Below are 26,564 nucleotides of genomic sequence, written 5' to 3' on the forward strand. Positions count from 1 at the left end.
CCAATCAAACACCTCTGGGACATTATGTTTTGGTCCATTCGACGCCGCCAGGTTGCACCTCAGACTGTCCAGGAGCTCAGTGATGCCTGGGTCCGGATCTGGGAGGAAATACCCCAGGACACCATTCGTCGTCTCATTAGGAGCATGCCCCAACGTTGTCAAGCTTGCATACAAGCACGTGAAGGCCATACAAACTACTGAGTACCATTTTGAGTTGCTGCAATGAAATTTCAGCAAAATGGACTAGCCTGCTGCATAATTTTTTCACTTTGATTTTCGGGGTGTGTTTGAATTCAGTCCTCTGTAGGTTGATGTAGGTTCCATCAAACGATGTGGCATCCTTTCGTTCCTAACACATCATTACCCAGTCCATATCAGTATAGATATCCAGCATGATATTTTTCCTCATCTGATGTGTTTTCAAAGTGTTCCTTTAATTTTTCTGAGCAGTGTATATATATATATATATATATATATATATATAATATTTAGAAATTTGTTAAGTACTGGTGATTTTTAACCAGTCCTGTTAATGTAAAAGCATAGATTACTAATAGAATATGTATGCATATTGTGCGTGTGTGTTTATATATATATATATACACACACATATAAGAAACCTCATCTCTGTGTCAGACTGTGACAGACGTGTTTGTTGTGCTCTTTAAACAACTATTAAATCCAGTTAATCGTGGTAAATGCTGGTGAAAGTCTCAACAACAAACCAAGATAATTCATCAGAATGGATTTGATAAAGCGCTCGCCTTAAGCGTGTTTTAGCTCTTCGTGCCTGTCAGCGTGTGCGTCTGACTGAGTTCTCGCCCCTGAAGGGGAAATAAGTGATGTTTTTTGCAAATGAGGGAATATAAATTTCACTCTATCATAGAACAGACACGCACACAACCTCTAGGCCACGACACCCGGCCCTAAAGTCTGCAAACCACAGACCGATTAATCACACACAGCACCTGGCTTTGACTAATTACCCTACTAGAGAACACACACACACACACACACACACACAAACACACACAAACACACACAAAAACACACACACAAACACACACAAACACACACACACACACAAACACACACACACACACACACACACACACACAGGTATGACTATTGTGATGAGGAAAACATGGACGGAATCATGGAATCCAATCATTAAAATGGAATTTACTGTACAAAAATCAAAATAAATCAATCATTGGGTCCTACACAGGTAAGGTAAAGCAATAAAAATCACACTAAATAAAGTCACATCATCACAGGAGAATAAGACTCTTCCAAACACAAGTGTGACATTCAGTCAGATAACGGACGTTCGTTCACCTCTAAAGTGAGCGGGTTGTTTTCGGAGGTGTCTGCGGGGTCGGACGGCCCTCCTGTTCAGGGAGGGAACCGTTCTGTCTATAGCTGATGAAATCCTCCAATGTCCTCATTCATCAAAGCCCAGAACACATATTAATTATCGTCCACCTTCAGCCGAACAGTAGAGGACAAAGCAGCGCACACACACACACATATACAGTGACCCCGAAAGCATTCGGACACTTAAAGCACATTTATAAATGCCTGAAGCTTATTGCATTAGACGACAGATTCAATTTTAATGCGAAAAATTAAACATTGAGTGCTGATTGTTCATGTGAAGGTCACCTATATAGGGTGTTGTGGGTTGTTACTGTTGCTAGGTAGTTAACAAAACTAGTCTCTATTTCTGAAATGCCGCATAAAGGAAAAATATACACTACCATTCAAAAGTTTGGTAATATTTTATTTGTTTTTTTTCTGCTTTCTTCTCACCAAGGCTGCATTCATTTGATCAAAAATACAGTAAAATTGTGAAATATTTTTATAATTTAAAATCGCTGTTTTCTATGTGAAAATATATTAAACTGTAATTTATTCCTGTGATCAAAGCTGAATTTTCAGCATCATTGCTCCAGTCTTCAGTGTCACATGATCCTTCAGAAATCATTCTAATATGCCGATTTGCTGCTCAAGAAACATGTTGAAAATAGTTGTGCTGCTTCAGATTTTTGTGATACATTTTATTTTTCAGGATTCTTTGATGAATAGAAGTTCAAAAGAACAGCATTTATTTGAAATAGAATCATTTGTAACATTATAAATGTCTTTACTGTCACTTTTAATTAATTTAATACATCTTACTGACCCCAAAGTTTTGCACCAAGCAAAATGTACCATATATATGCATATTTTTGACAGATAACAAAAACAACTGGAACTAAGAAAAATGGCTACCAGATTAGAAAATTTAAATAGAATTTCAATTGATCAATCTTAACACTCTGAAACAGAGGATTTCTTGTAAAGTGTGTTTATGCATCTTTCTTTAAATAAAATGGCATCCTCTTTAATATTTTGTTGTCTGATGCAACAACATTCAGCATTAAACTTAACGTAAAAACCTCATAAAACACTCTGTGTTGATGCACTGAAACAGGAAATTGCTTTTCTCATATCACAAAAAATCCCACTCAAGACTGCAGAGCATGACATCAGTATTCTGATCCGTTTACCACAGAAGAGAAAGTCTGTTTTAAAAGCACATATCTAGTTCAAGAAAGTCTTTTAGAAGCACACTGGCATAAAGACGAGAAAGACAAAGACAAAAAAAATCCACAAAACAGTTTGGTTTAGCCAATCTGGCCAATCTCCAAACAAAACCACAGGCCTTAAAAACTCTATAATAATCAATAAAACTAAAATCAAGCCTTATTTTGGTCTAATTTGGTCAGAAATACTCCACACTGTAAAAAAAACAAAAAAAACAAATATTAATAAAAACTTTAATCGGATCACAAAGATACTAAAATAACACTTTCATTTACAAACCCGCAAATACATATATATACATATATATTTATTTGCGGGTTTGTAAATGAAAGTGTTATTTTAGTATCTTTGTGATCCGATTAAAGTTTTTATTAATATTTTGAATGATTTTATTTAGTTTAAAATTTAGTTTTAGTAATTTTGTTGTGTTTTTGCCATTTTTTATTATTTTTTAAAACATGTCTATACAATTTATAAATTTTTATTCTGGTTCTTTTTATACATAAAGTTAACCTAAATAAAAGTGAGAAATGTTGCCTTGGCTCCTAGCTGAAATAAAATAAGTTTTTTTTTGTTTGTTTGTTTGTTTGTTTGAGTTAACATTTATTTCATTTCAAGTAACAAAAGTGTCATTAGTGTCATTGTTACATATGTTACATGCAGTTACTATAGTAATAACTATAAATTATGCATAATTACATGCAACTAACCCTAAACCAAACCAAACCCTAATCCTAACCCTAGATTATATATATATATATATATATATATTGTACATGTAGTTAATTGATATTACTAAGTACTTAAATGTATAATTAGTGTAACAAAGGCACCTTAAAATAAAATGTAACCCAAAAAAAAACGTTTTAGTTTTAGTTACAGTTTTAGTTAACCATTTATGCATTACATGCATCAAAATGTTATGTTTAATTCAACGTGTCACTTGCCATTCCTTTGTAATTATTTGTGAAATTCACTAGCAATTTCTGAACGAAAATTGTTTCAAAGTAAATCACAAAGTAAATTTTCAGTCCACCATCACATGCCAAGAAATATTACTGTGCAATTCAGACGTGTTAGTCGCTAATTACCAGCTTATGGAAGCCGCTTCATCTTCAGTGGAGGCTCTGGATGGATTTGCATAAGTGCTGGGATGTAATTGGTATAATTTGAGCATGTTCCGTTATTACCTCCCCTTAATCATTCTGTAATGTGACAAAGCCATCTCCGCCCATAGAGGAGATCACTGAACTAAGTTGGCGATCAAAAGAACTCAGAGTAACCTTGTCAACTCAAGGCGCTGGATGATTAGCTAGCCCTGCCAAAACGACTTCGCCAACCCGCGCTCACGCCGCCTCATCTGTCAGAAACAAGACGTCGCACATTCATCCTTCCGAAGTGAGAAAGAAGAGAGAGAGAGAAAAAGGAGTCAGAATCCAAATGCAAAACAGAAGTAAACTAGAGCACTTCACCGGGATAAAAGTGTCATTATCTCAGCAGTGGTAGGCAAATGTTCTTTCACTTAATTAAGCATAAGAAGAAGAAATGACTCGCTCTCGCGCTGAAGAACACAAAAGTGCGACTCAACGGAGTGTGGAAACGGCGGCAGCTTTGATACTTCATTGATCTTCATTAGCTCGATTAGGGTTTTAATGGGGCTTCGGGGTGGAGGAGCGACTCACAGACTCCATTACGAGGACATCTTCGCCGGATCGAGCCACTGACCTTCAGACACGACAACAAATTGATGAGTGTGCCAGACTGAGAGGGTGACGGATAAAGCATATGTGCCTGACACGGCCTTCAAAAAGAGTCCGAAATCAGTTTCGTGCACATGAATGATCAAGCAAAGTCGTGTTTACCTGGGAAAAACAATAGGTGGGTCGACACCTAAAAATGTTGTCTTATCAACATTGACTATGTTGTATTCGTTTCTATCTTAACCCTATAAAGCCTACTGTTATCATATTTGATATGCACATTTCTAAAGATGATTAACATGATATTTGCACACAATCTCCTACAGTCCTTCTGTCGTCTGATTGATAGACTGTTTTAATATAATTGTACAAACGTCCTCCTTCAGCTCGTGTCTTTCTGCTGTGAAATCTGCACTGATTTTCATCAAGTAAACATTAGAATAACTTTGATAATGTTAGTAATATTTCAAGATGAACTTCGGTTTATTTGATTATCCAGACATGATTTTATAGAACAATCATGAGTATCAAATATGATCCTCAGGCTTTTGAGGAAGGTTTATTTGTTCATCTCCCAATCATCATTGTATTGCACTGCATTTAAAACTTTGATCATAAAACTAAGCATTTAAATATCATCTTACTAAGACATATTATTAGCAGATATTGATATTTATATGCATTTTATGAAAGTAGTCTGCTATACTGTTATAAAGATCTCACTGAGCTCATTTACACACACACCAATACACTGATAACTACCAAAAATCAGTTTATTGAAATAACCCGATTTACAGGTTTACATGCAAATCAATAACCTGGCAATGCAAATAAACTGTGTTTACTAGACTGTATTAAAAAAACAGGTTATTCCCCGGTGGTGACGTCAAAACTTAAGCATTCACTGTTTATTATGCGAGTTGTGATGTTAAATAAAGCATTAAAAACCCCAGAGTATTTTAAAAAGGTCAGCTGGATTCTCCTCTCATATTTTCTACATCTATACCACTTGTCCTTCGGCTACACAAGATGAGTTTGCAATATATTTCTCCTCCGCTACCAGGAAATAATGACGCTTTCCTGTTACATATCACAAGTTTACATGCCGGGAGAAATTGGGGTAATGGGCATCGGTTTATTCTTAAGCCGCTCATGACCTTATGGCAATAAGAGAAAACGGTTTAATGCGTTTACACGACCACACACATAATTGGTTTAAAGGGGTGCTATTATGCCCCTTTTACAAGATGTAATATAAGTCTCTGGTGTCCCCAGAATGTGTCTGTGAAGTTTCAGCTCAAAATACCCCACAGATCATTTATTATAGCTTGTCAAATTTGCCCCTATTTGGGTGTGAATCTCACACGGCCATAATGAGGATTGTCAGTAACGGTGTTCAGCCTTACATTGTTCAAACCGGAGTCGGACACTGATGGAGAGACTCAGGAAGAAGTTACAACTTTTAGACGTTTCTGAACGGTTAGTGGATAAATTTATGTAGTTGCTGTGGAGTTGATTCAACTCATCGACTAGCATGTGCCGTCATGATAATCTTTTGTGCAAATCAAGCATTGAATTGACCCTCGTTTGTGAAGCAGTCTGGCGTAAAATGACGGCATGTCAACAACACTCTACTACAACAACTCTTCCTCTTCTCTAAAGCAGCCCAACATGGCCTCACCCCCTTTGTTGTGTGTTCTCGGGGGCGGGGTTTATGTAAATCTTAGGGTTAGTGATGTCACCAACCCGGGAAGAAGCTCATTGTAGTCCCTACCAGCCGTTTGTTGTAGTTCTTAAATCTCCCTTTGCATTGAACTTTGAGCGTCGTAACTTTGCAGATGTTGTTTATGATCAAACAGCAACATTACACACTAACTAAAGTTAAAAAAGTGAAATCATAATCAACCACCCCTTTAAGAATGTGCATGTAAATGCCTCCATATTCTGACTATACCAAACTATATGAGCCTGACGTATAAAATATGATACTCAACAAAAAGCATAAACCCAACAGATTCTCAAAACACTGACATGCTCCCTGCCCTTCCACTTCACACAGACATCTTAAAATAGTGATTTGTGCTTTCAAACGTGTCAGATATTGACACTGAGAGTGGCAGATGGGCCTGTCCCATCTCATGTGAAGTGGGCTTCTGACAGGATCATGCAAATGAATCAAAAGGGCACGACAGTGAGTTCAGAGATGAGGAAGTGCACATATCAGAGGAGCTTTCACACTGTCCATCATCTAACAACCTTTTTTTTCTGTGCATGTGACTGTTTACTGAAGTCATTCATCTTGTACAGCGGTGCATACAAATGTGCTTAAAGTGATAGATCACTCAAAAATGAAAATTCTGTCATCATTTACTCACCCTTATGTTGTTCTAAACCTGTATGAGTTTCTTTCTTCTGGTGAACAGATATTTTCCAGAAGATTTGTTGACGCTAGCCATTGAGTTCCATAGCATTTTTTTCCTACTATGGAAGTCAGTGGCTACCATCAACTGTCTGGTTACCAACATTCTTCAAAATAACTTCTTTTTACTTCAACACAAGAAAGAAAGTCACATAAAGGTGAACTAACCATATTCTAGGAACAACATAAGGGTGAGTAAACAATTACAGAAAACACAAAATTTTTAAAGTCAACATGCAATGCAATTTGCAAACCATTTATCCTTCAATAATCTGAACAGGAGATTCAATGAGGAAAAATTATAGGGTGGGATTTGATTTTATCCATTAGGAATTGATTGGATTGTGAAAATGGCTGTTAAACATCAGAATATATGTCAGCTGAAAAGGATCTTCCCTTTAATGAACAATCACAGAGACAATCATGGTGAATCACTCAAAATAATACCAGAAACATGTATTAAGAACTTAAAACGGTCCTTTTTGATTGCATGTTGATTTTAAAAGATAACAGTCATCACAAACACAATCTATAGTGTATTTCTCCACCTCTCATCCTAAATATGCCAACATGTCTAATATACATCTACTGACAAACAGATGCGATTTGAAAAGTAAAAGTCTTAAATATGCACTACCATTCAAAGGTTAAGACTTTTCATTGTTTTTGAAAGTCTCTTCTGCTCATCAAGGCTGCATTTATTTGATCAAAACTACAGTAAAAATTTTGAAATATTACAATTTAAAATAGCTGTTTTCTATGTGAATATACAGTAAAATGTAATTTATTCCTCAAAGCTGAATTTTCAGCATCATTACTCCAGTCTTCAGTGTCACATGATCCTTCAGAAATCATTCTAATATGCTGATTTGCTGCTCAAAAAACATTTCTTATTATTATCAATGTTGACAACAGTTGTGCTGCTTCAGATTTTGGTGGAAATGTCGTACATTTTATTTTTCAGGATTCTTTGATGAATAGAAAGTTCATAAGAACAGCATTTATTTGAAACAGAAATCTTCTGTAACATTATTAATGTCTTTACTGTCACTTTTGATTAATTTAATGCAACATTGCTGAACAAAAGCATTAATTAATTAATTTCTTCAAACAAAAAAAAATGTTTTTTGAATGGTAGTCACTGTGTAACGTATTGTATACTGTGGGAACTGACTTAACATATCCACTAAAAATCACCAAAACACATGCAAATAAAGACAAATGCAACCCTAACGAACTTCTATTTGTCAAATGTTTTGCTCGTAAAATGTGTTTGTGCTTCTTTCTTTACAATAAACCACACTTGCCCTTTCATTTTGTATCAAATGCGACTTACTTCTTGGTGACTCTGTATTTTTTTCCCCGTCAGCATTTGGTTTGGAGGGAACATGTTGTTTTCTAATGTACAATTTGATCTGAAATGCAAACAAGAAACTGTCCATTTTGCTCCGCGCGCCCCACAGCCAAAGGACATTTGCATGAACTAGAAAAGACAGAAGGGCAGTAATATGAGACAGAGAGAGAGAGATGACAACTGCTACACATTCCAGCATTTATCAATCTCCCTGCATCCCAGTCAGAAATTGAGCGATCGGAGCGTTTCTCCGCATGTCACAGTCATGACAGGACACATTATATTAATGCTGGCTCATTGGTGAAATCCTCCTGAGAAGTCCGGCCTGATTGTCTGTCAGCACGCCTGCCGTTGAGCTGTCACACCGACCGTTGTGAGCCGACTTTGACGGATTGCTGCGTTATGGAAAAATTGTAGGAAAATCAATGCATGTTAATATGAGGCAAGTGCCATAACTAAGCCAGAACCCGACGCCTGCCGCCCCGTCGGGGCCTCACGTTTGATTAGTTATTGTCGAGGAAAAGCAATATATTTTTAAGCCCGACAGTTAATTTGCACCTCTGTAGAAAATAATTTTTCAATCAGGTTTTATTTTTTTTTGCCAGTCTGAAACTGTGTTTTCCATTAAAGTGCATGTTGTGTGGGTGTGTATTAGTCGGTCTGCTAATGTGCATCTATGCATGTGTGTGTGTGAAAATGTGTTAATGGATGAAATCTCTGAACACAATAACCAAAGCACTCAAAAACGCACAAACAAACTGACAATAACAGCCAGACCTGAACGCTATAAACATGATGAAATATCAGCAACTATTTAACATACGACTCTAATGTTCAACATCAGAATATGAAAGAGAATCAGGACTGATTCATATCAGAATTCAATCATAACCCCATCATGCTACATTTGTGCATTTCTGAATGAGGTCAAATGACTCTAATCCTCTTTATAACCTTTGAGCACGTATGGGATTTGCATTAATTGGCTCTAAATATTCATATATGTCAAGATAAACTGTCTGCTCACCATATTTACATTTTAACTGCCCAACACAACAACTGAAAGGTGAAAAAAGTGTAACTAGCACTTAATAGAGGTTAAGAAATAACCAGACTTTTACAGTTTAAACAAAATATGAGCAGTGTTTCCCAAGCAAAACAATCTAGCCACAATGCTATGTATGTGCAAGTAAAAACATGAACTGTTACATGATTTATGAATAACGAGTGGTTCCATACATTATTACAGGAAGGCGACAATAATCAAATCATGTTATCAAGAAGTTTTCTGTGCGCAAAGATCCAAAGCGCGCACCCAGAAAGCTGCCTCTCGGACAGTGCGCGAATAGCCTATTAAATCGAGTCCTCTTTCAGGTCTTCTAGCACGTGAACGGACAAATTCACACAAAATGATGTTTAAATGCCTGTCTAGGCGAGTATCTTTGTGAAACATAATTGGTTATGACTTGAGTGAACTTAAACAGTTGAAAAGAAGACGTGTGTAACAGTATGTTGGATACGAGCAGCTCTTAAAGTGACTGCAGCCTAATAAACCTACTACTGCGGTCTTTGTCCTCAATATTAATCTAACAACAAAAGACAGAGAAAATCACTCACTGCTCTTGACTGGTTGAGCCCTGCTGGAGAAGCTCTAAATATTCACTGTGCTATTAAATTAAAGATAAAATATGATAGAGCAATAATATAAACAGTGAAAGTAAAGCCATGTGTCCACCAAAGAATTTTTTCTGAGGCTAGCATATTTTTCCAATTGATTTCAATGGGAGAGCCGTGTTTTTAAAACGCCGGGAGTGTAACGAAGCATTGAGCGTCTATTTCACGCTGAAGTGCTGAGCACCGGTCGCTTTGAGTTGAAGAATGTTCAACTTTGGGTACGCAGCGCTCATCACGGTCACATTTTACCCAGCCGTCCAATCACAGCGGAGGAGGGGCGGGACAAATACTACACCGACCAACCGCCACATTCTGCTTGTACAAGGTCAACAGACAACAACAACAAGCATAATAATATTTTAATAACAATAATATATATATACATATATAAATTATTGTGGCCCCCTCATTTTTAGATGGGACCCCTCAAAAATAGAATTCTGGCTATGCCACAGAATTGAGGTAACAAAAATCATGCAGTTTCAATATGTGGAAGCAGAATTAAAGTGAAGAGACATTCAAAGAAATTCATATGACAAAACCAAAACCTTGAATTCTGACTTGTTTAAAAGTTTAAAAAGCCTTGAAGTCTGAAGTTTAAAGGCCTCACAGTCACTGATCAATACATAAATAGATCTATTTCAATTCCAATTCAACTTCCTGTATGTCGTGGTCAATTCAATTGAAATTCATGCTCATGAATTGAAAGAAAGACAGTTCTTCATTTCTGAATTTTGCACAACACACACAGACACACACACACACACACACACACAAACTTTGCATCTGAAGCATCATATACCGAGCTAACAAAAATTTATTCTTAAAACATTTTGCTAACGTTCCAAAAATTTATAAAAAATCTTATTTCTGAATGTTCCCTGAATGATTAAAACATCCAGTTTTCACAATGTATGTACATATGAATCATAATTGCAGGAAACAATGAATCAGTTCACTGTCAGTTCATGTGAAGAGTGGACAAAATCCACAGACTAACTCGTACCTTAATCAACATCTGTTTGTCTAATCGCCTAGATTCATTCGAGTGGACAGAGATGACAATGTAATGTTTTTGAGGGGGAAAATTTAATTTTTCAGAAAGAAAATTTACTGACTGGGCCTCTTGGAAGTTTAATGAAACACTCCTGCCCTCTGAACTCAATCAACACTAAACGGGACGGGAGCAGAGATGGAAAAATCTGCTGTTCTCTAGGGAAAATAAAACAACGCCGAATGCTGAATCAACATATCAACCATCTGAAGACTGTTACAGCGGCAAAGACAAAGATTCAGCCAGTTTTACTTTCTATATACAGCCAGCACAATAAAGATTATCCACACAGCTATTTTCTTGTCATGGAAGTACAGCTCCAGACTATTCGAAAGGAAAATCTTCAAAATTTCAATTCATGTCAAATCTGACAACAATGGTATCATAAAAACACAGTACTTATCATGTCAGTCCATCTAATGCAAATGCGCCCTGGAGAATAGAAAACAGCCTGTGATTATAACAAAAGGTCTTTTACAGGGGACTTATTATGCTCCTTTTACAAGATGTAATATAAGTCTCTGGTGTCCTCAGAATGTGTCTGTGAAGTTTCAGCTCAAAATACCCCACAGATCATTTATTATAGCAAATATCCACGCCATACGCAAACACGCCATTTTTGTGTGTGTCCATTTAAATGCAAATGAGCTGCTGCTCCCCGCCCACTTTCCAGAAGAGGACGGAGCTTTAACAGCTCGCACTTCAGTTGCTCAACAACAACAAAGCTAGAGAATCTCACACAGCCAAAATGAGGATTGTCAGTAACGGTGTTCAGCCTTACATTGTTCAAACCGGAGTCGACGCTGATGGAGAGACTCAGGAAGAAGTTACAACTTTTAGACGTTTCTGAATGGTTAGTGGATAAATTTATGTAGTTGCTGTGGAGTTGATTCAACTCATCCACTAGCATGTGCCGTCATGTTAATCTTTTGTGCAAATCCAGTGTTGAATTGACCCTCGTTTGTGAAGCAGTCCGACGTAAAATGACGGCATGTCAACAACACTCTACTACAACAACTCTTCCTCTTCTCTAAAGCAGCCCAACATGGCCTCACCCCCTTTGTTGTGTGTTCCCGGGGGCGGGGTTTATGTAAATTAGTGATGTCACCAAGCCGGGAAGAAGCTTGTTGTAGTCCCTACCAGCTGTTTGTTGTAGTCCTTAAAAAGAGATTTCTGTAAAAGAAAATATCTCCCTTTGCATTGAACTTTGAGCGTTGTGACTTTGCAGATGTTGTTTATGATCTAACAGTAACATTACACACCAACTAAAGATAAAAAAGTGAAATCATAATCAAGGACCCCTTTAACTGAAAGACATTCATTCTCTCAGTCATCATATTGAGTGGTGAAATTTCTCCCATTTATTTTCTACAAGTGGTCCTTCTCCTCGTAAACTATCTCTTATCAGTAATAGTGTTCGTGTAGTAATGTGTATGTGTGTGTGTGAGTGTGTGTGTGTGTGTGTCTCATACCGTTGCTTTGTCATACAGCACGTGATTGTCCAGCAGTTTTCCTCGCTCCAGCCTGGCAAATCGTCTCAGGTCTCTTTCAAACAGCTGGAAAAAGAACAGAAAACAGTTAAGTTAAAGACTCAGACTCCTAATGGTTTACTTACTAAAAATGACATGGTTTTACCATGTTTTTAGCACGTTTAACCCTTGTTATTAGCGACACCTGTAGTCAGAAACTTACTGCTCATGCTCGTAACGCACAAGAGACTGGACGTGATTCAATGCCCTGATATACTCACGGCCACATTCTTTCTTGTTCTTCTTCACTTAGAAGTGAAAAGATTTAAATACCTTTGCAGAGAATAAACATTTTTAACGAACATACTGACGCCATCCACGCTGCTGAGAGCAACGTTTAGATGAATATGTAAATATGCGCTGCGCTTTCCTCTCAATAACAAAATAAACAACAAAAATGACAGCGGTGAGAAAACAGAAAGTTCAGAAAGCATCCAATCATAGCGAAGTGAATATGTTTGAACCAGCTCTTCAATTCACCGGCATCATGTCGACAGATGAGGAAATTAAAATGACTGTTATAATAGTTGAATAAGTATATTTGAGACTATATAGATACAATTATGTGAGGCTATAGTTTGAATTAATAGATTTTCTTTGCATGACACTCACATTACAAGACAGAATGGCTCTTTCGCCATTAGTCTATCATCATACATTTATAAAATCATGTAAGTTTATTACATGGAGAAAATAAAAAAGTGATCTATAATATCTCAAATGATTTTTGTACAGCGCAATGAGATTAAATGAAGCACATGAATGTTGATATTGATCCAGGATAAAGTGCTACAGTATTTGTGTATTATAATATGAGACCCTCTTGATCAAATACAGATAATATTACTAGAGGAAAGTTAGATCACAAACAGAATAATCTAAAGAATTAAACTGCAAACATTCTGCTGCTAAGCAATATTATGGAGTTTGTTATTTCTTGTTTATATATTTCCCTTGAGTAAATAAAGCACACAGTTAAATGAGATTTAAAACCTAAACACACTACTGTATATTGATGCGGCGTCCTGTTGTTGTTTATGGTATTAAGCACCACCAATCTCTTTAGAGACTCTTATCATGGCCAGCAGACCTATTTAAACGCTTCTCCATTAAGCTCTTTAAACATACAGTATTTTTAATGTTTTTTGTCATTATCTAAAGCTCCTCTAGGTCTATTCGGGCTTGAAATAAACTCCACTATTGGATGCCATGAAACATCCAGACAGAGCAGGAATGAATAAATGAATACATTGATTTTTAAAGTATTCTGAACTTCTAATGAGACGCACATAATGGTATAATGATAAGCCTCAGAAACTAACTTCCTCTCTCCATCTTCATCTCCCTCAAACGCTGCACCGATCCTACACACGCCGTGGGTGCTGAAAGCATCATGGGATAGCAAACCCCAGGAGGCGGTAAGTGGAAGAATGTAATTACAGCTGATGGGTCGAGCGTCCACGTGGAGCAGACGGCCCCCAGAAGCGACGCAGGGGACGTGAGCGCTAAGGCTCAAGGTTAGGGTTCATCTATAAACAGCTCAAGTCAAACTGTATCTGTCTCTGGACGCCCCTAAACGCTTTCCTCCGTGCTTATGGGACGTTTAGGGACAGAAACACAATAGATACTATATATAGATTTATGCATTTGAATTGCATATAAAATTTCCACGCATTTAACATAAAATGTGATGCACATTAGTCAGTCAAACATAAAACAGCTCAGATATCTGAAATAATACTAATAAACTGAATGTGTTTTAAATACACTAATATATTTATCATCAATAAATCCTATTTGTTTCAATCTCATACCTTTTAACTAATTGAATATTGCTTGATCCACAGCATGCCATATTTTAACCAAGTTCATATTTTTAACTGAATAATTTTTTCACAATGAACAGATTTATGCTGATTCTAAGCATTTTAAAATTAGGATTATTTGAATAAAACTAAATAGAAGCAAATAGTTGATAATAAACAATACCACAATTGTCTAAGTGCAGAAATCTTTCATTTATGTAAAATATGCATCACATTAAAGGAATAGTTCATCCAAAAATACAATGAAGAAATTTGAGAGATTTCTGTCCCTCCATTGAAAGTCTGTTCACCCAAGACTCAAAACATTCAAAAAATATCTCTTCTGAAGAGACACGGTCACTTTACATGATGAACAGATTTAATTTAGGCTTTTATTCACATATAAACACTGATCAGTAAACATACATGGGCCCTGTCCCAGATGGCACCCTAAACACTTGCAGTCTTCCTATGAGTCTGCACTTTCGTGACGTAACACCACTTTGATTGTCGGGAAGAAGTCAGCAAAAGTGCGCATTGAGGGCGCATATCAACCGCAAAGAGGGCGCTCGCGTGCACGCTTCTGAAACCTAAAATGGCAAATGGGACACCCTACGGTCTCAATGGACACGTGCATGCGGCAGCCACAAGACTGAAAGTGCATATGAAGTGGGCCATTTGGGACAGGGACATGGTAAACGAAAGCTCACACATGCTCACTCGACATACGAGAGCCAATGAGGTTAATTTAGTCCACATTTAGTCCAATCAGAGCTCTGATATGTAATGGTGCTCATACCGTGGAGCCCGTCCATCCCAGCAGGGCGTAGGCGTAGCGCTCCACCGGAGGAGCCAGCAGATCCACACGCACGGCTTTCCAGTCCCGACTCGCTCCTGTGTCCGTTTCTCGCTCCCGGCTCTCTTGCTCTCTCTTCAGCTTCACTATCAGGAAACACTTGCTGAAATGATCCATGGCCTCAAACTGATGAGTCGGCATCTGCTTCAGGTCAAAGGTCGACTCCTGGAAGTCTGAGTACAGCAGGATGTTCTGAAAAATACAAAGTTTATTTTATACTCATTTGTTTTGTTTTTAGAATATGAGCATTTGTGGTTGTTTGTCACTGGTTATTTTTGGAATGGAATACACTGTAAAAAACTGTTAAAGACTGTAAAAATGCCACAGTAAGTTCCCTTAACTGTAATAGATCTAACCTTACATGTAATTGTACAGTAAAATACTGTTAAAGGGATAGTTCACTCAAAAATGAAAAGTTTGTCATCATTTACTCACTCTAATGTTGTTCCAAACCTGTATGAGTTTCTTTCTTCAGTTGAACACAAAAGAAGATATTTTAAAGAATGCTGGTAACCAGACAGTTGATGGCACCCATTGACTTCCATAGTATTTTTTTTTTTCCTGCTATGGAAGTCAATGGGTGCCGTCAACTGTCTGGTTACCAACATTCTTTAAAATATCTTCTTTTGTGTTCAACTGAAGAAAGAAACTCATACAGATTTGGAACAACATGAGGGTGAGTAAGTAATGACCAAGCGGCAACCTTCCGGTCTCTCTCTTTAATCTAACACGGAAGTGACTTAAATTGCAATTCACTGACTGGCCACTAGAGACAGGCTCCAAAAGGGAGTCAATCCCATAGACCCCCCCATGTTAAAATGCCCAACTTCACATCAGAAATATGTTTACAGCCTGGTACAAAAAGTGGTTTTAGTCTATATAGCTATTTTTGTTCTTCATGTCAACTGTGAGGGGGGGGGATTTTTTTATAACTCATCCATTTAAAGGGTTAGTTCACCCAAAAATGAAAATTCTGTCATTTATTACTCACACTCATGCCGTTCCAGACCCGTAAGACCTTCGTTAATCTTCGGAACGCAAATTGAGATATTTTTGTTTAAATCCGATGGCTCTGTGAGGCCTACATAGGGAGCAATGACATTTCCTCTCTCAAGATCCATTAATGTACTAAAAACATATTTAAATCAGTTCATGTGAGTACAGTGGTTCAATATTAATATTATAAAGCGACGAGAATATTTTTGGTGTGCAAAAAAAAAAAAAAAATAACGAATTATTTAGTGATGGCCGATTTCAAAACACTGCGTCAGGAAGCTTCGGAGCGTAATAAATCAGCGTGTCGAATCCGCAGTTCGGAGCGCCAAAGTCACGTGATTTCAGCAGTTTGGTGGTTTGACACACGATCCGAATCATGATTCAACACGCTGATTCATTATGCTCTGAATCTTCCTGAAGCAGTGTTTTGAAATCGGCCTTCACTAAATAAGTCGTTATTTATTTATTTTTTTTGGTGCACCAAAAATATTCTCGTCGCTTTATAATATTAATATTGAACCACTGTACTCACATGAACTGATTTAAATATATTTTTAGTACCTTTATGGATCTTGAGAGAGGAAATGCCATTGCTCCCTATGTAGGCCTCACGGAGCCATCGGATTTAAACAAAAATATCTTAATTTGTGTTCCGAAGATTAACGAAGGTCTTACGGGTGTAAAATGGCACGAGGGTGAGTAATTAATGACAGAATTTTCATTTTTGGGCGAACTAACCCTTTAAATTATATTAAGCCTTAAAGTTCTGCATAATTAAGGGCGTGACCACTTGAGTGACAGGTGGATTGCTACTGCTGTCACTACTAGCCGTTTGTCTTCTGTCTGTTAGGCACCTCAGCTCCACCCACGTCCCACCTCTTGGCCCATTTTTGGTTGTCCGGGAGTGACGCGCTGCCAAGATGCCGACGACCGGCTCCGCCCACTTTGTGCTTCAAAAATATCCTTTCAGAAACGTACTTTTTGGGTGAACTATCCCTTTAAATGTACCATTTCTGAGAGTAAAAAAGAACAAATCATCTTATAATTCACAGTGTTAAGCTGTAAACTAACATTTACAGAATTCACAGCTCACATTTGATGGTTTTTAATTTTAATAATTATGTTTTTGTTATCAATCTCTTATGTACATTAGGGTTTTATGTTACATCTTATGTTGATAAATGAATGCATTATTTTAAGGTCACATGTTGCCATGATGTTTTTTTTTTTGCATTTGTGTGAATATATTAGAATATAAAAGTTACTTGTGATGAACTTTGTTTCATCATGTGTCTTTCTCTTTACCTCCAGTGTTATTATTGTGGATGTCAAAGTATTTTAAAAGGTACAAAACAGAGTTTAGTGTGGCCTTGCTAATTCAGCAGAAAATGGCTGTTTAAATTGCATGTATTTTTTGTAAATAACAGTTTGAAATTGTAACATTTTCAGGTTCTGTAAATATACAGAATTATTCTGACAACAGCTGCCTGTTTGCTGTAAAATGACAGGATTTTTTTACAGTGTAGAGTGAAATTATTACAGCAGATATTGCACAGTATTTACTGAATAGTAATAATAATAATAATATATTTTAATTTATAAAGTGATATAAATCACTATAAAACATCAAATACACGATCAATTTAATACATCCTTGTTGAATAGCATAGAAAAGCTTCTTTAAAAATCTTAATGACCTCAAACTATTATTAAAGCAGTATATTTCACATAAAAAAAATGATCAGTCAGACACTTGAGACAAACATCCACAAATGAAAAGTACATCTATAAACAGTTCATACTCTTCCTGCATTTACTTTCCACACACCACATAAATGTGTTTCTGCATAATTTTTCAATTTGTCCATTTTCCCCTCATACTCCATGTTATTTTGGCACAAACCTGAAGCCATCAGCCTCAGATGTAATTTGCACCTTAAATAAGAGTTTGCTTGATTTAACAAATGATTTAGTGTCGGACAGAAAGAAGTCCATTTGCAAACACGCAAGACACGCTCCTCGAGAGCGCCGCTAAATAAACTGAACAAAGATGTGTGATTGGATAAGTCATTGTGAAGTCTGCTAATAGTCGACCCATTTGTGCGATTCACTGGAGCAGAGCCGCAAACCTGAACTACTTCCCATTCTGTGAAAGAATAGAGAACTTGAAATACGGTTCCTGTTAAATTATAAGTCTGGATCTCGTAGCAGCGGGACGCCTTTCTCCGTCTGCGCTAAATGGTTTAACTCCACGAGAAATTAAATCAATTCAGGACTATTCCTCCGTACAGTCACAATAAACAAAGAGCAGTGGAGGTTTACAAAAATAAAAAGAAAGAAAAATAATGAATGGATGGAGGGACTTTAGTTACTTTAGTATCATTGAGATACTCTTGTAATTTTTATTAATATTTTAAATTAGTATTTATTATTTATTTTATTTTTTTAATTAATATTACTTTTATATTTTCTGTTTTTATTTAAAAAAAATTTTTTGACGTGTTTTTTGTCGGTATAATTTTTATTCATTTTTATCTCAGCTTTAGTTGTACTTATTTTAGCACATCAAGTTAAACTTAATGAAAATGAGAAATGGTACATTAATATTGTAATGTAAACTTTTGATGATGTGGTTAGGGTTATTAAAATCACTATACTAAAGTGTGAACAGTAGAATTAGAAAATAAGAAAGAAAGAAAGTAAGAAAAGAAAGAAATAAGACAGACAGAGATAAATAGAAAGATAATGCTAATGGAGCAAGTGAAGAAAGATTGTATAAGAGCGGCGGGACAAATAAACAGATGAGAGAAGGGAAGGAAGAGGGGGGAAAAAAAGATGGAGTCAGGGCCTGAGAATTGATTTCCGCCGGCTACGAGCCACTCTGATTATCCAGCGCCTGATGGGGGCAGAACTAAGACGATTTACATTACAAATTGTCAGTTTAATTGCAGCAGCCTTAATAATTGTTGCACTACTGTATCCCTCTCACAGACCATAAATCTGAAGCGCTCGTCTTAAAGAGCAATAACTGCCAGAGGGTTGGAGCTCCCGCCGCCCTCTCCATCCGTTAAACCCCGAGACGCTCAGTGTAAACCTTCGTTTCTCTGCCAACGACACCCTGATACTGTAGCAGGGAATGTGAGACTGCCATGCAGGCCCATGAGGGGGCAAAAGGGGGCACTGCCCCTTCAGATATGATTTGTGCCCCCTCAGTTTCAATTTATCCCCCCTCCACAACTGAAAAGGGATTGATTTTAACCCTTTGACACATAAGATTGCACTGATGTGATTAGAACATTCAGTCACTGCTAAATTCAAATGTGCTTTTACACTTGTCATATATCACAACTATTAATTCAGACATTTAAATGAAGACATATTTACATATTTGTCTATAGAAGCTGCAATAATAATCCATTCAATTATAATTTGACCAAGTGTTTTATTCATATCAGATAAACATTATGTATGAATCAATAAAGTTTACTTTATTCTTCTTCCAGTTCACTGGCCACTTAGTTTTGTATTTCGGGGAAAATGGATGAATTTACGTGATGTAAATCCGACAGATCCTCTGAACTGTGGTACAAACTGATTGTGCGTTATATCAACTAACATTATCATTATAAATGTGTTTGAAGGACAAAACACATTCACTTCCACATATTTGACAATCGGAATATATCATATAATTCATGATATAGTTAACAAGTTTGTGAATAATTTGAATAAAAAAGGAAAAACGACATAAACGCGATACATATCTGTCATAGTGTGGCTGACGCGTCGCCAAGGAATTAATACGTTCTGAAATAATGTTCTAAAATAACGGTCTCCTTAAAAAACTCACGCCGGGGGCTCAGCTAGAATATAGAGCTGAATATATCACGTTTATCTCAGATGTTTCTCCTCTAATTCTTGTGACGCCTTAAAAAAAACACACACAAATGTGTCAATAGTTTTTCATTTTCATGAAGGAAGCACAGGGGTTTAAGAGTTGATGAAAATCTAGTAATTAATTAAATCATAAAAATCAAATTCAATATTTTCTATACATTTTATTTTTTTTCAAATTTTCATTTTAAAGGCTCACTATGTAAATTTTCACCACTAGAGGTCGCTTATTCAAAACAAAGATATAGCTTGATGACACCTTGATTTCGCGGAATCATGGGAGGTGTTGTCTTTACGTCTACAGCCGGTGGAAAAGAATCAGGACAGGACTCGGGCAGAAATCATATTCATGGATGAGATTATTAACGTTACTGTAGTATGCAGAGCAGGGCCGAGTGCTGTGGAAGCTGTATGAGGCCGCTGGAGCGATTGCTAATGAGAAATGAGCGCGACACACGACTCGAGAGCAGCAGAACTTTTATTATGCTGCAGACGAGCGCTTCTGCTTTTTCCGGTCAAGCATATGTGGGGTAACACAGCGCTGTTTATCATATTAGATATATTTCTGTGTTGAAAGTTGTTATAGTGCTACTCTGTGCGTTCGCTTGGCGGCTGCTATGAGACACTTGTTGCACTAAGCTAGATCGACATTAGCTATGGTAAAACATGGTACTCACGGTAAATCAAGAAAACGTGATTTAAACAATAAGACTTACTGTGTTGAGCTATATAACATGATTAGTTTTATGTCGATGAATGTATCCATTCAAACAGTAGCTCGCCTGTCTAATAAAACACATAATATATTTAAGCGTCTTTGGTGTTTCCATGGTGACTTGTCCTGATTAAAATGTCTTATTTCTCTGAATTTAAATATTCTTGGAAACATATTAGATAATTCAAGTACACAAGTCAACAAAATATATAACTGTTCTAGTGGTTTTTGGATATTTTACTCCAAAAATCTTACATAGTGTGCCTTTAAGAAATATATATATATCTCAAAATAAAACACGTAGGCCTACTAAAAACAGATTAAACATTGTTTATAGATTAAATATTGTTTGTTTATCTGCATGTCATGTGACCAATAACTGACATCAGAGAAATGTGAACATGCAAATGCAATGTTAAATTACTGAAATATCAACTTACAATAATTCAAGTGAATATTTTAGGTCAAACAGGCTCATCAGACAAAAAAAAAAAAAGCTTGGAAATCCATGCCATATGCAGTAGTAAGAGTAAAGCAATAAAATGAAGATGGATAACAGCACAGTTCATCTTTTGTTCCTCTTTTCTAAGTCGCTTTGGATAAAAGCTAAGTGCATAAATGTAAATATTTTCTGTATCAAATCAGAGCACAGTTTGAGACTGCTGAAATATCTCTTCAAAACTTACATTAATGACATCTCATTTGTGAACAGTCTCTCTGAGAACAGCAGACTTCAGTATATTTCTGTAAAAACACTCGGGCTGCATCCAAACACTCATGACTATCTGTGCCGGACAGTATGTGAGATTAGGATTAGTGCGTCTCAAATCATAGGACACTGATTCATAAGGCAAAGGTGCCCAGATGGTGGAATATTTCCTGTGGATCTGTGCATGCTTTTGGAGCTATGATTGCCCTCAATTTCTCATGCAATGGAAGAGGACTTTGCAAATGTTTGACTTTTTAAGTTGGCAATGAATGTGAGGCTGAAGCAGCTTCAGCTGCTCCGGATGAACCTAAAGCACAGCAGAGATGAAGCAAAGATTCAGCTATATATAACACTTACAGATGCATTCACAATTTCATGTGACATTGCAGTTCTTCGTCATCATGAAAGTTTATTATCTGCATGCGTTTTAAAGCCGTATCAGTCTAAACTTCTGATATGTGGTTTTCTGAGCGCACACATACAAATCATGTGCACAGAAAGCTGGATGTCAGATGGCGCGTCCTGTGAGTATCAAACTAAGTTTTCTTTAACGTCTTATTGCAGTTAAACTGTTAAATACACACAAGGTTATGTCAAAAACACACAAAGTTCACATAAACACAGCCGGTTATGTCTGTGAATGTAAACAGCAAGAAAAGAAATCACGTCTATTTTAGATCTGTGTATTGAAGAGACAGCAGCGTAATATACAGTACCTACTGCTGTATATGCTGTTAATATGAATCTAAAAACAAAAGAAAAATGCTCACTGTTTTTGATTGAATAACTTTAGTAGCTTTAATAAGAATACATCTCTTGAATGCTGCTGTTAAATGCCCTGGCAAGAAGATAAACATGGTGGACTGTGAACAGCTCCCTGGGGGCGGGGTCTATACTAATACGGCAGAGTCCGTCAGCAGCAGTGGGCGGGGCTTGTGCAATGTGACGTCACATTGCATAGAAACTGCAAACAGCTTATTCTGAGACACTGCTTGTGATTTATGGGGATTAAAAAAAAAGGAGTGGGTGGATTTTTACCATTTTAGGGTGCCGATGCACATTTATATTTAAACACCAAGTAAAAGTGAGTTTTGCATCCGATGTCCCTTTAAATCAAGATACATTTACCAGAGAAGTAAAATGACTTGTGTCAAAATGAGGTAAGCATTGGCAAATGTTTTAAGCATAAACTCACTTCATTTTGATACATTTTTCAGGAAGCAAGACTTAATATCTTCAGTCATTTTGCTCCTCCAGTAAATGTATCTTGATTTAAGAATGTTTAGATATTTCTACTGGAAAACGAGACAAAAATCTGCTTTTTAATCAAATGTTGCAAAGCTTTATGGGATTAGTAGTTCATTCACTTATTTTAAACAAGCATAAGCACTTGTAGCTTCTTTTTTAGTTTTCATTTACATTTTTTTCGCTTTACATCCAGTATGCAATGTTGTGATCTCAGACAGACAACAACAATTTAGCCAAAGAATCTCACTGTACCATAATATTCAAAATTATGTGCTTAATGTACATGCTCTAAGTGCATATAAGAAGCATACAAACTGGCATTCAGTCTTAGGGTCGGATTTACTAACAGCTTGCGCCAGCGCAAACCCTCTTTTGGCATTAAAAAACTACTGTCAGGATTTACTTAAGACACGCAGTGAAAAGTTGTGGACAAATATTTTTGCAGCTGAACTTATTGCATATGCATTTGTAGGAGTTTCCCTACTAGATGCAAAATTTATGGGAGGAGATTATTTAAATAAATCAGGCAATGTGTGGATTATGGTAGTCATTTTACTGGTATTTGCAGCATTATTTAACAAAAAAAGCATGTCTTAAAGCATTTTGCACTTGATATGGCTGCATCTTGTGTTTTTTAATTTGCACATTGTCAGTAGATCAGCCTCAGAACTTTACACTCCCACCGGCGCTTTTACAGGTTTGTGGCCTCACGTTCATTTAGATACGTACAGATTGACACTTTCACCGCGCACAGATGAGTCTCAGGGAATGAACAGGCTTCGTGGAGATTAACACAGAATTCCCTGGAGTCGCAGCCATGATACGAGGAGCCGTTTTTATGCACATTACAGAGAACATTGCTTTGCTTTGCATCAGGACACATACTACAAGCCATTATTTCATCAGAAAACATCTCAACAGTCCTTAATGCACTGATTAAAACTGAATTAAGAGCCATTTCGATCAGTATTCTCCTGCTAATATAATTCAGCCTCATGTAGTCAATGCAGTCTGTACATCTAAATACTTTCAGCTGAATTTAATGAAATCCTGTAGTTACTTTATAAACACAGTTTTAAGCTTTTAAATGGTTTCAACCAGGGATCATATGCAATCATTACAAGAGCATTATAATTAAAAAAAATCACTCCCAAGAAACCTTTTTCTCAACATATAATGATCTATAAATTATATTAAAGGGGTCCTTGATTATATTTCACTTTTTTAACTTTTGTTAGTGTGTAATGTTGCTGTTTGATCATAAACAACATCTGCAAGTTACAACACTCAAAGTTCAATGCAAAGGGAGATATTTTCTTTTACAGAAATCACTTTTTAAGGACTTCAACAAACAGCTGGTAGGGACTACAATGAGCTTCTTCCCCGGTTGGTGACATCACAAACCCCAAAATTTACATAAACCCCGCCCCTGAGAACATGCAACAAAGGGGGCGATGCCATGTTGACCTGATTTAGAGAAGAGGAAGAGTTGTTGTAGTAGATTATTGTTGCCATGCCGTCATTTTACGCCGGACTGCTTCACAAACGAGGGTCAATTCAACGCTGGATTTGCACAAAAGATTATCATGACGGCACATGCTAGTCGATGAGTTGAATCAACTCCACAGCAACTACATAAATTTATCCACTAACCATTCAGAAACGTCCAGTTTCATTCTAAAAGTTGTAACTTCTTCCTGAGTCTCTCCATCAGTGTCCGACTCCGGTTTGAACAATGTAAGGCTGAACATCGTTACTGACAATCCTCATTTTGGCTGCGTGAGATTCTCCAGCTTTGTTGTTGTTGAGCAACCGAAGCACGAGTTGTTAAAGCTCCGTCCTCTTCTGGAAAGGAGGCTGGGAGCAGCAGCTCATTTGCATTTAAAGGGACACACACAAAAACGGCGTGTTTTTGCTCACACCCAAATAGGGGCAAATTTGACAAGCTATAATAAATGATCTGTGGGGTATTTTGAGCTGAAACTTCACAGACACATTCTGGAGACACCAGAGACTTATATTGCATCTTGTGAAAATAGGTCCCCTTTAAAGTTAACATCAAACCTTTTTACTTCCTTCATATTACTGGTGTTATTTTGAATGATTCAACAATGGAAAATTTTGTCTTTACAATTCACTCCACCTCTAAAACAAATTCCCAAAATATAGCCATTTTTCCTAATGCATATTCTGTTTTACTGGGAAATATGTCTGATTACAGAAATAAAATGGGTTGCAGCTATGGCTTCATGTTGGTTTCAAGATAAATTAATCCATGCTAAGATGACAGCCACAATATCAGCTATATTTTTTAAATCAGAACAGCCACACACACATAAACAGTGCAACCAGGCATACATGTTTTTGCAAACACGATCTGATGCTTCAGCATTTTTATGCATTTGATGTTTTTTCAGTCTCTTTGAAGGCCGGGACAAACAGCTGACGCAGAGGACAACAGAAAGTGTGTCACCATGACGACGGCTGATGTAATGTCACATTGGCTACGAGTCAGAGTCGGAGACTTTAAACCCGCACCCCCGAGAGCAAAGATTAGCTTGTGTTTGCACAGCACGTTTGAACCACGCTCGCCTTTGATTCACCAGCATTTGCTGCAACTGTTGAATGTGATTGCTGAAATTGCTGTGCAGCGGTAGATCACAGTATGCATAGTGTGCATAATTCTTTGAGGATATTACAGATGACTTACTTCACATCTGCACGCTATTTGAGACATCTGACAGAAATAATGCAGTAGACTGCCACTATTTGAGGCCAGAAACAATCAAGTATGCAAATGCATGTGGCTTCATTGTACATGCGTAATGTGCACACTTGCATTGTTTTGTATATTTTATGTTTTGCATCAGTACTCAAGGACACTAAAAGAGAAAATGGTAGAAGCAAGTGATTTTCCTTTACACTCAGTTGAGGAATTTATATCCTGTATTGGTTTGCATAATGATTTTAAGTTATGGTTGTTAAAATATATTTTGTGTTCCCTTCTCTAAACAAAATATGAGCTTGAGCTACTTTTAAATGAAACTCTCTGTTTAAAAATTAGTAAATTAGTAAAAAATTAGCCAATTTGGATGTTGCAATATAAATAAAGAAGGTTTCATGTAAGATTTTCATTTAGAATTTAAGTCACTTGTGGTTCAGTGCTTTAAAGTTAATGTGTCTGTTTAAGCTGATGTGATGTCAAGGTGAACAACATCTGGTATTTATTTTTAATTTAATTATCATATTTGCTCATTATTATGTTCAAAGTCAAATTGTTTGAAAAAATGCCTATGTTTGAACAATTTACAAGTGACATTAAAATGTATTTGGAAACAATATCTAAAGTAAAATATACCCCTGATATATATATACCCCTGATATATATATATATTATATATGGAAACTTAAAAATGTTAACATCTAAATTAACTGGTTTTATTTAGATCAAACAATTATTTAATACTGCTTTATCAGCATGAATACATTCATTACTTCACAAATTAAGTAAAAATAGGTCTTTAAAGGGGGGGTATAATGCTATTTCATGCATTCTGACTTTTTTACACTGTTAAAGAGTTGCATTCTCATGCTAAACATGGCCAAAGTTTCAAAACACGAGTTGGACGAATGAAAGAGTATTTCTGTGCCAAATACACTACTTCCAGTTTTGGTACGGGTTTCAGAGTGGTTTTCTTTTGAGTTTGGCCTGTATTACGTCCAAAGAGAGTGGAATTCCTTGTATAGGCACTTCTCCCTGATAAGCGTGCACACACACATCACCCAGAACAAGAGCGAGAGCACGCCCATCAACGTGTTTCATTCGGGATACGGAAGCCGAGAGATTTTTCAACAATGGCTGTGTCCCAATTCAGGGGCTGCCCCCTTTGAAGGCTGCATACATCATCGAGGCAGTCTCATTTAAGAAAAATAACCGTTAGATTGCAACGTAAGAAAGAGATTACAGTATTTTACACCTCACAATGAATATCAATTTTATTACGGTTACTTTTCTTAAATAT

The 26,564-nt window shown here is 36.7% G+C and overlaps 1 protein-coding gene across 2 annotated transcripts in view; it reads right to left on the bottom strand.

The window, feature by feature from the left end:
* The window catches only part of dntt (deoxynucleotidyltransferase, terminal), a 132,348-nt gene that overhangs the window by 42,664 nt on the left and 63,120 nt on the right, over positions 1–26,564 (bottom strand). For both annotated transcript variants that reach the window (XM_051918090.1, XM_051918091.1), the window contains 2 exons: positions 14,924–15,172; positions 12,263–12,346 (listed from right to left, as the gene is read on the bottom strand). In XM_051918090.1, coding sequence (XP_051774050.1) covers positions 12,263–12,346; positions 14,924–15,172 — 333 coding nt within the window. The remainder of the gene's footprint in view (positions 1–12,262; positions 12,347–14,923; positions 15,173–26,564) is intronic.

Source organism: Ctenopharyngodon idella, chromosome 13, assembly GCF_019924925.1.
Source record: "Ctenopharyngodon idella isolate HZGC_01 chromosome 13, HZGC01, whole genome shotgun sequence".
Lineage (NCBI taxonomy): Eukaryota > Metazoa > Chordata > Actinopteri > Cypriniformes > Xenocyprididae > Ctenopharyngodon > Ctenopharyngodon idella.